Source organism: Rana temporaria, chromosome 4 (genome assembly GCF_905171775.1).
Source record: "Rana temporaria chromosome 4, aRanTem1.1, whole genome shotgun sequence".
NCBI classification, from domain to species: Eukaryota; Metazoa; Chordata; class Amphibia; order Anura; family Ranidae; genus Rana; species Rana temporaria.
The window spans coordinates 362,250,487-362,262,871 of NC_053492.1; the positions used below are offsets into that span (position 1 = coordinate 362,250,487).

Consider the following 12,385-nt stretch of genomic DNA (forward strand, 5'->3'; position numbering starts at 1 on the left):
GATGGTCCTGATGGTTTCCAACGTTACTGGCATGACAAGCAGATCCCACCTGAGATGTTTTCTACACGCCACAGTGGAGAGGGCGCCATATTGGTCTGGGGTGCATTTTCCTTCAGTGGAACAATGGAGCTTCAGGAAGTGCAGGGGCGTCAAACGGCCGCTGGCTATGTCCAGATGTTGCAGAGAGCATTCCTCATGACTGAGGGCCCTCTTCTGTGTGGCAACAACTGGGTTTTTCAACAGGACAACGCTACAGTACACAATGCCCGCAAGACAAGGGACTTCTTCTAGGAGAATAACATCACTCTTTTGGCCCATCCTGCGTGTTCCCCTGATCTAAATCCAATTGAGAACCTTTGGGGATGGATGGCAAGGGAAGTTTACAAAAACGGACAACAGTTCCAGACAGAGATGGCCTTCGTGCGGCTGTCTTCGCCACTTGGAGAAATGTTCCCACTAACCTCATGGAAACGCTTGCATCAAGCATGCCAAAACAAATTTTTGAAGTGATCAACAATAACAGCGGAGCTACTCATTACTGTGTTCATGTTTGGAAGTTGGATTTCTGTTTTGGGGGGGTTTAGGTTTTTTTTGGAGGTGTGGTCCTAAACTTTTGATCAGCTGAAAAACAGCCTGTTTCAGTTTATTCGTTATTTTTAATTAATTGAATGCTCAAAAAATGTTTTGTCTCAATCTCAATTCTTCTTGTTGCATGTTGCAGCTCTACTTGGAACCTTGTTCAGATCCAACATGTAAAATATGACTTTTTTTGCCATTTTTCAAGTAGTCTTAAACTTTTAATCAGGACTGTATGTCCTATCTAAAAGTTACTAACCTTACCTTTTTTAATATAAAAACGAATATGAATGGTGCTTAAAAAGAACCTGTTGTCAGACCATTCATTTTAACAACAGTCTTCCCATAGGTGATATGTGCATTTAAGTTATTTCAAGCATGTTGTTTACCTGGAAATATATTCCATGTGTGGGCATCGAAAAACCCTGAGACTACTGCTGGGTGTGCCATCTTGGATATGATGTCAACAGGTATTAGACACTCCCAATAGAGGAGAGGGCTATGATTTGCAAGACGGGAGGGGGCTGTGCTATGGAATATGTCAAATAAGCATTTAAAATACTTGACTTTTCTGTGTTTTTACCTGCATGTTTGGCTGGTGAAGGTCTCTATAATAACTTCTTGAGCAGAATTTGTTTACACAGCAAAACTGGGTTCTTACTAGAAAACCTGGGAAAAGCTGTTCATTTTTTTGTGCAGCCCACCAGTTAAAAAAAAACCTGACCATCTATATGCAGCCTAACTCCTAACAAAATGTCTTATTTTTTAGTTTTGGATAGTGTGGGGTGGAGTTACAATTTCTTTAAGGTTTTTAAAAACACAATTTGGAAGTTCTAACCCTTCCTCGCTGTCTTGGCAAGAAATGAGAGGAAAACTCTTCAAAAGGGACAAAAAAGACAATGAAATTTTGACAAAAGCTAAATATAATAAATAATAATAAATAAAGCTAATCAGTGTTCATGTAAATCATATAAATGTGTAGCTGTTTGTTTATTTCTCCAAGCTTGAGTGGGCAAAATGAACGTTTGCTTAGGTATTTGCTTAGGTATTTTGCATAGCAGATACAAGTTTTGACCGAAACATCAATTTTGGGGTGAACTGACCTATAATTGACCATTTGGTCTGATTAGGAAAGCAATGAGTTGTCTTTTTCCTTTCTGGAACCCCAGTATAAAAACCTCTTCAGTGAAGATTCTCACTTTAACGTGTAATGTCCTTGGTCTGGCAAAGAAAGATATTACCCTAACAGAAGATGGGGAAGGGAGACTAGACTCTCCAAAGGGAACTGTCATTATTGGAGTACACAAGAGTTAAAAAAAAAAACAAGGGTGACCAAACCTATATGGTATCAAAGGTTAGACTTTTGGGTATTTTCCAGCTGGGCTATTTTTTGATTTAACTGAAGTCTTAGGCAAAAAGTGTAAATGCTAATCTGTTTTATCAAGTTCATCTATAAGGAGTCCACTGCCAAAATGAAGTAGTTGGTGTAATTAAAAAAAAACTACAAGCAAACTAAGTCTGACTGCACCTTCAATGTCATTAAAAAAATAATTTCCCCATGTATCTATATATTTCAAGGTTGGATACAGCTACATAAACACATGTGCATTTTCAAAACCAGTTAAGAGAAAACTCTGGTACAAGCACGACCCATGCAGTTTTATTTTTTATGGCACTAGTAATGCCATTGTTAATTAATATAATTATCATGCATTCAAAGTTATTAAAAAGTATTGGGACATTGAAATTGTCAAGAAAATGCCAGTTTAATACACAGTATGTTACCTGGTCAAAAAGATATTGAACATTTTTAAAAATGATATTTCAAGCCCTGTATTTATTATTTCAAGAAAAGGGTATTTCTTTTAAAGCGCAATTGAAAAAGGATAAACTACAAAGTTGAAGGTTGAATAGGGAGCTGAAAGCTTAAAGGTGTCTTACCGTTGTGAATAGCATAACTGCTTCCTAGTCCTAAATCCTCTCCCCCCACTCTTATTGGTCTATAAACAATGGCCATGCTTCAGTGGTCTGAAGTGCAGCAAATACCTACCTGCCCAACAAGTCACAGATACACCTCTTCAATCAGCACTAATCATGAGCTTTACTGATTGGAGACCTCCAGCTATGGGTTCAATCTGCTGCAGATATGCTGCTGCTACCTCACAGATAGCAGCGGCCCTTGCTGCAACTTTCTGATGAGGGGAAAGAGTTAAGACTGGTACTGAGGGTGCATCCTGTTCACTATTTAAACTATTGTATACATTTTTATTTATTTTTTGCTTAAATTTCAATTGGATTTTAACTCAATAATCAAGAGCGGAGAAGTCTTGCTTGTCTTTACTCGGGCATGGCACAAGAGAGCTTTTCGTCTCAGACAAATAAGAGTTTTTTTCTCCCCTTAAACTCCAACATTGTGTCATGTACGCAACTGCTTAAGAACAAGTAGTTGTGGATGTGTTAAACTTCTGCTTTCATCTCCTTTACATATTTTCCAATGTCTGTACAGGTCTGTACTATGTTATTGCGCCTTAAGCACCATAACATTAAAATGACACTAAAAAATACAATATAGTAAATACAAGTTAATTCAGGAGAAAAGTAGTGTTTAGCAAATGCAAATATTGAAATCAGAAAAAACGTATTTTTTCTTTAAATGTAATATCTTAAATAAAGAAAAACACTAAAAAGAAAAATAAACATTGTTTTTTGCTATGTTCACCTATATTTTTTTACTTATAGATTATCTTTACACAACTATTCATATGGTTATCCATTAGAACCAATATGAATAAAATATTGAACAGCACAATAATATTTTTTGCCAAAATATTTTTTTTTTTTACTAAAGCAATTATTGTAATAAATATTTTTTTTATCTACAACTTTATAAATAATAACATTTTATAAGTGCTGAATATTAAATTCAGAATACTCAGTAACCTCACTGTAAACATAAGCTATTCTTCTACTTTTAATTTATTGTTTATTCAAATGTAATATTACCTTAAATACCAACATAAGTAAAATATTTGCATAGGGAGCATATAATAGCCCTTTTAATCCATTTATCCTGATTTCTATGCAAGATACATATGTAAAATATTTTATGATACATGTTGTCATGTATGTTAAACATGCAAACAGATAATCCAATCCTTCAAGTAAAAGATCCTAAGCCTGTGAAAAAATAAAAAATAAAATATAAACTAATAAATAAAAGTAAAATAGAGGTAGTAATAAGTAAATAACTCTTGTCTGGTAACCAAATAAGGCCAGGTATGCCACTTAAAAGACATGCAATTAATACCTAAAGCAAATATTTTGGTATCACCATGGTGATATTAAATTCTGCAACATATGAAAGAATTTTACCACACCTTGCCTATACTCTGTCAAAAAAGTATATATGTGTGTGTATATATATATATATTTCTTTTGACAGCACTAGAAAATTTGCTGTTTTTTTGCCTTCCATCAAAACAATAACAGTTTGATTTTAATGCTGGTTTTTACAGTTCCTCACAGGGAGATATAAAACTAGCTATACTGAATGTATGTATCTATTGAAAAAAAAAACTATTGTTCATCAAGCTTAAACCATGCATTCAAATCTTTTTTACTCAGTAATATGAAAGACGGATGTTTCATTAAAAGGTTTCCAAATGCTACATATAGGTAAACTTTTTTTTTTTATTATATTTTATTTTTAAAATATTAAACTATTTCTGTTATTTACTTTTTTTGCTGTAATACATTATGGTAAACAACACTATTAAAACTGGATGACCAGTTTTATTTAAATCAAATGTATGTATATGACATCTGAAATGTACATAAAAATGCTACTTTTTTATAACAACAATAAACAATGTCAGCTCAAGAGTTTTGGTCATCCAGACATATATCCTTTTTTAAATGGTTTGTGCTTCTTTGACATTGCAAACTCTATAACAAAAATAAAAGCCGCAGTTTGGCAGTGAACATCTGAGAATTACAGCTTCTATCTCCTTCACTTTCACCAAAGGTTATCTTTTTTTATGTATTGGCTTTGCATAATCTTACTTCTAACACCAAAAAGCCAATAAAAGTTTACAGTAGTCTTGTCAATACACCTTCTCAACCAAGAAATGCAAACCATAGTTTGCTTCCATTTTGTTTCCAAAGTAACACTGTGTTCCACATAAAGTAGTGCTAAGTACATATTTGACGTATATTGCAACACGTGATTGGTGAGTAAAATAGAAACAAATTTTTGCACATGCAGTATGAGATAACATAGTTTCTTTGTAGTCCGTCAAATAGATGATTGTTTTGTACACTCAAGTGAACTGTGTATAAGACAAACGTGGCAATTCCAGTGTTGTATATTTCTCAAACTCAAGCATGAAAGACCTTGGGAAATGGAGACAGAAAGCAGTATCTTTTTTTAAAATGTATTCTTCACAGTAGCCTGAGTAGTGCACGACCAGAGTTCTCCAGGAACTCAGTGTCTGATGTTATTAAACTACATTTTCTTTGTTCTGTTTATAAAAGAAAAACATATCGTTTCTTCAAATGGTTCAGCTAAGAGTCAGTAGTGGAGCTTTCCAAACTATCAAGAAACGTCTTATATACTTGTGAGTTCAAAAACCTTGGAAACGAGTCTCTGTGCATCAGCGTGTAAATCTGAAGTTGAGCATCTTCATACATGTGTGGGTTTGGATCCAGTAAATTCCTGTTGATTACTTCCCGAACTCTGGAATCGAGACTGACCTGTAAACACAGACCGTTTCAGTAAACAGATTAAAATGTAGACTTGTGCTTGTGTGTGTGTATATAAATATATAACATTTTGATTTTGAAATGTATAGCTGTCCACAAATTGAACTAGGGCGGACATTATTATTTACACTAAAAAGGTTTGTGTAGCCTTGATAAATGTCATGGATCTCAGAAAAGGCCACACTAATGCCGCGTACACACAACCGTTTTTCGGGTTGTAAAAAATGACGTTTTTAAGGGTCTAGAAAAAACAACGTTTTTTTTCAACCCGATCATTAAAATGGCCTTGCATACACACGATCGTGAAAAAATTTTTTCTAGCAAAGCGCAGTGACGTACAACACGTAAAGGGGAAGTTCCATGCAGATGGCGCCACCCTTTGGGCTGCTTTTACTGATTTAGTGTTAGTAAAAGACGATTCGCGCTTTTCAGTCTGTTACAGCGTGATGAATATGCTTACTCCATTACGAACGCTAGTTTTACCAGAACGAGTGCTCCCGTCTCATAACTTGCTTCTGAGCATGCACGTTTTTTTTCACGTCGTTAAATACCACACACGACCATTTTTTACAACGTAAAACACGACAACGTTAAAAACGACATGAAAAATTAGAGCATGTTCGAAATTTTTAATGCCCATTTTTTACATTGTAAAAAATGCTCTGGAGCCCACACACGATCGTTTTTAATGACATTAAAAAAAAACGTAATTTTTTACAACCCAAAAAACGGTCATGTGTACACCGCGTACACATGACCGTTTTTTGGGTTGTAAAAAATTACGTTTTTTTTAGGATTATTTGTCCAGGTATACATTTATTCTAATAAGAATTAGGATAAAGGAGGAATTCACCCCTTCATTAGGGCTATATAAACATAACTAAAGAAAATATATAAAAGATAAAGTATATAAAAATGTATAATAAATTATAAGTTCACCTCTTTTTTCTAAATTCCAGCTCCCTAAATGTACCAATATAGCATTAACGTACTTATTTTGCAAAAATAAAACAACTTTCCATTTATTCTACACACACTTACCTCACTGTCTTCATGGCTGTTTAAAAACACTTCTCCATTGCCTCTGCCTTACTTCCTGGACAGACTATAGGTCATGACACAGGAAGGAGTTGATCAGCTGATCTCACTGGCACACACCCTCTATCATCTACCCTCCTACCTAACACACACTTACAGGTGCATGATTTTTAAATTCAATGCAATCAATCAGTGATCACCGTTCCTAAATACACAGGCATCATTTTTTTTCCTACCTTGGCTTTAATATTGCATAGATCGTTCATTTGGCATTTTGAAGTGTGCAGGAGATGAGAGATTAGATAACAGCCTATGTGAATAGAGCTGTAGTATTGAAAACGAGAGAAGTGTGTTCTGTAAAGCTCAACAGACACCATACAATCTGATTGTACGATTTCATTTAGATCTACCATCAACTGTGCAGTGCAAGGGCCTGTCTGATTTGATACAGAGTGCATGGATAGATAGATGGGTACTTATACAGTGTATTCCATAGTTCTGGTAAACCTAAAGGAAACTGTACAGAGATTGTACAATCAGATTGCATAGTTTATGATCTTTTTACACTACATAGGAAGGAGCCCGTTAACATCTCTGCATAGCAGAAAATCACATTCGCACATGTGTTTTTTTGGGGGGCGGGCCATTTGGTGCATTTTCACTCGTCGCGATGGGCTGCCCTACAAGCAACAATCGCCCAAACGCTCCAGAACCTTTTTTTAGAGCAGAGTTTGGTCCATTTTTTACTGTGATTTTTGGTGCAGCGAATTTCTGAAATGCGAAGCAAAGCATGTATTTTCTGTGCAGTTTGCCATGCGTTCAGAAAAAAAACAGAACTCCCTTTCAGGCCCCATTCATATATATCATAGTTGGCTCGTTTTTCCTATGACACGCATAGGAAAGCCCGTTGATTTCAATGACCTGCACTACATGTGGCTCATGGGACATTTTGACGTGTTGTGGGGTGCATGTTTTTAACTGTGTGCTTTACAGCATTTGCCACTCATTTTTTCACATGGCAAAATGTGTGGTTGCTTCTGTGTTTGGTGTGCCGATAACAATGAAAGCGCAACTAGTAATTTTAGGTGTATAAAGGTGGCCATACACTATATAATCTGATTGTACAATCTCCTTTAGATTTACCAACTTTATATAATAGGAGGAAACATATATTCAGCCAATCACTCTGTATCCAATCAGGCAGGCCCTTGCACTACATAGTTGAGGGTAGATCTAATAGAGATTGCACAATCAGATTGTATAGTGTATGGTGCATTCTACAGAACCCAGGACACGTTTCTCCTGTTTTCAATAGTACAGCTCTATGTTATCTGATCTCTCATTTCCTGGACACTTTAAAATGTCAAATATACAATCTATGCAAAATGAAAGTTAAGGTAGGAAAAAATGATGCCTGTGTATTTAGTAGAGATTGTGTCAGAAACCATGAATCAGACCGAGACAGAAGTACAGTTAAATCACACTTGTTTAACCACTAGCCGACCAGCCACCGTCATTATACGGCGGCAGGTCGGCTCTCCTGGGCGAGAGCCCGTAGCTATACGTCCGCTCTTTGACTCCCATGCGTGTGCCCGGCGGGCGCGATCGCCGCCGGGCACACGCGATCGCTCGTTACAGAGCAGGGACCGGGAGCTGTGTGTGTAAACACACAGCTCTCGGTCCTGTCAGCGGGGGAAATGCTGATTTTCTGTTCATACAATGTATGAACAGAAGATCAGTGTTTCCCCTAGTGAGGCCACCCCCCCCCCCACAGTAAGAACACACCCAGGCATACTTAACCCCTTCCCTGGGGGGTGCTGTCAGATGCATAGGATGCATTAAGGTAAAAAATGTTTTACCTTTACAACCCCTTTAAGGCTTTCAAAGTACCCAAACAGTGACTGCACTAATTGGCTGCAGTCACTGTTTGGCCAACATTTTCTGCCTAGCTCCTTTGAGATTCAGATTGAAGTTTGTTGAGCCAGGTGGTGCCCACAGAGCCACCCACGGTTTGAATTTCAGCTGATCCAGCAGAAAATGGCTGAAATTTGATTTGGTTATGGCCAGATTCTGGTGACATGACTATTTATGTTTATGCAACAATTATTTGCAAAACAGCTACTAGGTGGTCAGACCATTGCTCTATATTTAGCAGCTAATGTCTAGAACCAGATGTTTACTGACAAATTCTACAAAGCTGGAGGAGAATTGCAGCCATTTTTTTTTTAACCAAACGAGGTAAAGTTGCAAGAAAAAGTATGAGCGCCCCTTTGAATTATGTCAAAGCTGAAGCAGTGTTGTAAAGAAAATGGTCAAAAATTCCGCTTGAAAGTTGTGTAGGTCTAATCCAGAGCTTTCTCATCCAATGAGGGAGGAGTCCCTGCAGCCGAGACACTCTTGCAGCATTGCTGGGTCAGATGGTCTCAGGTAAGTATTAGTGGGGCTGCTGTACGCAGAAGAAGGTGATTCAGTTGAGGATCAGGTCACATTTCATGGCAGATTACTGCAGAAATACAGTTAATTCCAAGGGGTACACATACTTTTTCTTGTCACAACAATTCAAAACCAATAAACATATCTTGGCTCAGTTTCAATTTGAAAGCATAAGTAGCAGGAACTGTGGTTACTGGAATTTCAAATTTATACGGGAGCATACATGGAGAATGAAATGAGTGTAGCTTACACAAATTGACTGCCTTTATTTGCATAAGTATAGCAAAAAGTACCTCTTTTGGTGAGAGTATAGAAATGTAATCTTCATATATATTCCTAGCCTTTTCTTCAATCAGTTTCTTGTTTTGCTCATTTTTCAGGTCTTCACATGCCAGCCAGAAGAGAAGATTTTCTTCACTGTATTCTGTGCGTAAAAATTCCCGAAACAGATTTCTTCCAGCAGGACTTTTCATCATTTTATCAAAATTGTGGGACCAAGATGTGATTTCCTCTGCAGTAGGGCTTTTGCTGAAATTCAAAATAATTACGTTAACATCATTCTGTAAGCATTCGGGACTTACAAATCTTTTAACTTAATTATACATATACTTTACTAATACCGGGATTTACTGATTGAAATATCAGTAGGCATGCACTGATACCAGTATTTTAAAATCGAGTATTTGTACCGATACTTTTTCTCAAGTACTTGCCATTACCAATTACTGATACCTATTTTTAGTGTCATGTGACAGTAAAGCCCTGTACACACGATTGGTTTGTCCGATGAAAACAGACAGATGGACCGTTTTCATTGGACGAACCAATCGTGTGTGGGCCCCATCGTTTTTTTTTTTTCCATCTGTGAAAAAAAATAGAACCTGTTTTAAAATGTTCCTATGGATAAAAAACCCGATAGAAAAAAACGATCGTCTGTGTGGAAGTCCACCGGTCAAAAATCCACACATGCTTAGAATCAGGTCGACGCATGCTCGGAAGCAATGAACTTAATTTTTCTCAGCACCCAGTCCTAGTGTTTGACGTCACCGCGTTGGACACGGTCGGATTTTTGACTGATGGTGTGTAGGTAAGACTGATGAAAGTCAGCTTCATCGGATATCCAACGAAAAAATCCATCGGATTAGATTCAATCAGATATCTGATCGTGTTAGGGCTTACAGACGAGAGGATTTCCGACGGACCGTTTCCAGCGGATAAATCCTCTGGCGGATTTTGATCTGATGGCTGTACACACCATCAGATCAAAATACATCCGCGGTGACGTGGCCGCGCCGTCGCCGCGACGATGACGCGGCAACGTGCGCGACCCTGGAAGGTAAATACTTCCACGCATGCGAGGGATGGGATCGGACGGACTTATCCGGTGAGTCTGTACAGACGACCGGATAAGTCCGGCGGACAGGATTCCAGCGGATAGATTTCTTCGCATGCTAAGAAATTTTTATCAGCTAAAAATCCGTCGGCTGGATTATTATCCGCTGGAAAACGTCCGCTAGGCCGTACACACGACCGGATCTATCTGCTGGAACTGATCCGCGGATCAATCCCAGCTGATAGATCCGGTCGTGTGTACGGGGCCTTAGGGTTCACATATGTGCAGTTGACAGTTCAGTAGTGATTCAGGTGCGAAATGCCAAAGTGTATGACAATGGAAATCGCAATGAACCAAACTCAAAATCACACTGGACTCTTTTTAAAAACACTCTGCGGCTGGCCCGTACATATGTAAACTGTCTCCATTGAAAAGGCTGCGGGTTCACATGCCATGCAAATCGAATGCGGTCCAAAATGCATCCAATTCGCATATAAGAGAACCGGGTCTTAAGGTATCGGTTTTAGTATCAGAGCATTTGCATGAGTAAAAGGAATTTGTGCAAATGCTTAGTAACGGCACCAAACATAGTTAACAATAATGAATCTATTGTATTGTATTGTATCTATTGTATCATTTAGCATGATGCACTTTGCAATGATTGGATAAGGAACATCCTAGCAAGCTTTGCATTTTGTCTGTTCTGCCATGAACAAAGATAGAAAAATTCACAACCAGGATCACCTTAGTTAAATACTTGCCTTTGAGGGGCACAACCTAATCCATACAAGAACAAGCGACAGAACATGCAGAATTTTACTAATCTTTAAAAACAATCAGTTTAGTGAACACGTTGTTAAACTGTGGGATTGGTGTTGGTGTGGTGCTGCCAAAAATGACATAATGCTTCAAAAAGGTCTCAGACAATATGGGGATCTACTGTATAGTGCACCTCCCTCTCTTGGGTGTGCCATGTAAACAATTGTAAACAAATGTATGTGATATAAAGTGAATAAGGTATGTGTAAAAATAAATAATGTAACATAACTATAAACCATCTCCCCATCAGGAAACTGTGACCACACTAAAAAGGCCTATAAGGGTGCAGAACATGTTAGAAATGGGTAAAAGATCAGCTGCAGGAGCCTACAGGCAATACTGATGAATACAACACTGCTTGTTCTCTTCAACAGTTCATTGAGTACATTATGTCTCCAAACAGCATGTTTCGTCTTCTTTTAATGTAAGCATGTATGAACTAAACAATCAGGTAAACTAAACTAAAAGGTAAAAGTATCAAAGAATGTGGTAACTATTTTTTTATGGGATACATGGCACTGTGATCCCAATAAAAAAAGACTATGAGGCCTTGTACACACGGTCGTTCCAAACCGATGAGAATGGTCCGACGGGCCATTTCCATCGGTTCACCGCTGAAGTGGCCTGATGGTCTGATGTGCGTACACACCTTCGTTCTAAAAACCGATCGGATCAGAACGCGGTGACGTAAAACACACGACGTGCTGAAAAAAAAACGAAGTTCAATGCTGCCAAGCATGCGTCGATTTGATTCTGAGCATGCGCGGGTTTTGAACCGATGCTTTCTGTACTAACCATCGGTTTGGACCGATCGGGCAGCGGTCCATCTGTATGATTTTAAAGCATGTTTTAAAATTTTGGACCGAAGGACAACGGACCGATGGGCCTTACACACGGTCGGTTTTGACCGATGAATCTGGACTTAAGGCCGTTTTCATTGGTTTGGACTGACCGTATGTACGCGGCCTTAGGGTTTCCACCTTTGCAGCCAATTTTGAGAAACCCCCACTAAATGGTTATGTGTTCTCAGCATACCTATAAATAGTTTAAAAAACAATTTCTTACCTTTCTAGTTCTTTAATTGGAACTTTTCTTCATAAATGATGAGTGGAGGATCTATATGCTGTGCTATTGTATAGGCCTCAGGTTCAGGTAACCGATAGCATATGAACACACCACAAACGGACATTACAGCAGGTAGCTGATAGTACGGGAACAAACTATTCAACGCACACACTGGAGTTGATTTACTATAGGCAAAAAGCTGCTTGCTTTGCAAGGGAAACTGCACTTCGCAAGGGACTTTTCCTTAGAGCTTAGTAACTGTGGTGAAATTTTACTTTGCTAAGGATTCCCAATCACATGTAAGGAACATATAAAAAAGACAGCATATTATCTTGCACATGATGAAAGATGGAAGTCAGT

At 38.0% G+C, this 12,385-nt stretch overlaps 1 protein-coding gene across 7 annotated transcripts in view; it reads right to left on the reverse strand.

Annotated features, from left to right (window-relative positions):
• Nucleotides 1-4,010: 4,010 nt before the first annotated feature.
• The window catches only part of RGS17 (regulator of G protein signaling 17), a 140,115-nt gene continuing 131,740 nt past the window's right edge, over nt 4,011-12,385 (reverse strand). For 4 of the 7 annotated variants that reach the window (XM_040350894.1, XM_040350893.1, XM_040350896.1 and 1 more), the window contains exons 3-4: nt 9,102-9,336; nt 4,015-5,328 (exon numbers count right to left, since the gene is read on the reverse strand). In XM_040350894.1, the coding sequence (XP_040206828.1) occupies nt 5,140-5,328; nt 9,102-9,336 (424 nt within the window). In that variant the 3' untranslated portion in view covers nt 4,015-5,139. Of the gene's footprint in view, nt 5,329-9,101; nt 9,337-12,385 lie in introns of all 7 variants that reach the window. The other 3 variants (XM_040350892.1, XM_040350890.1, XM_040350891.1) reach the window with 1 other exon arrangement.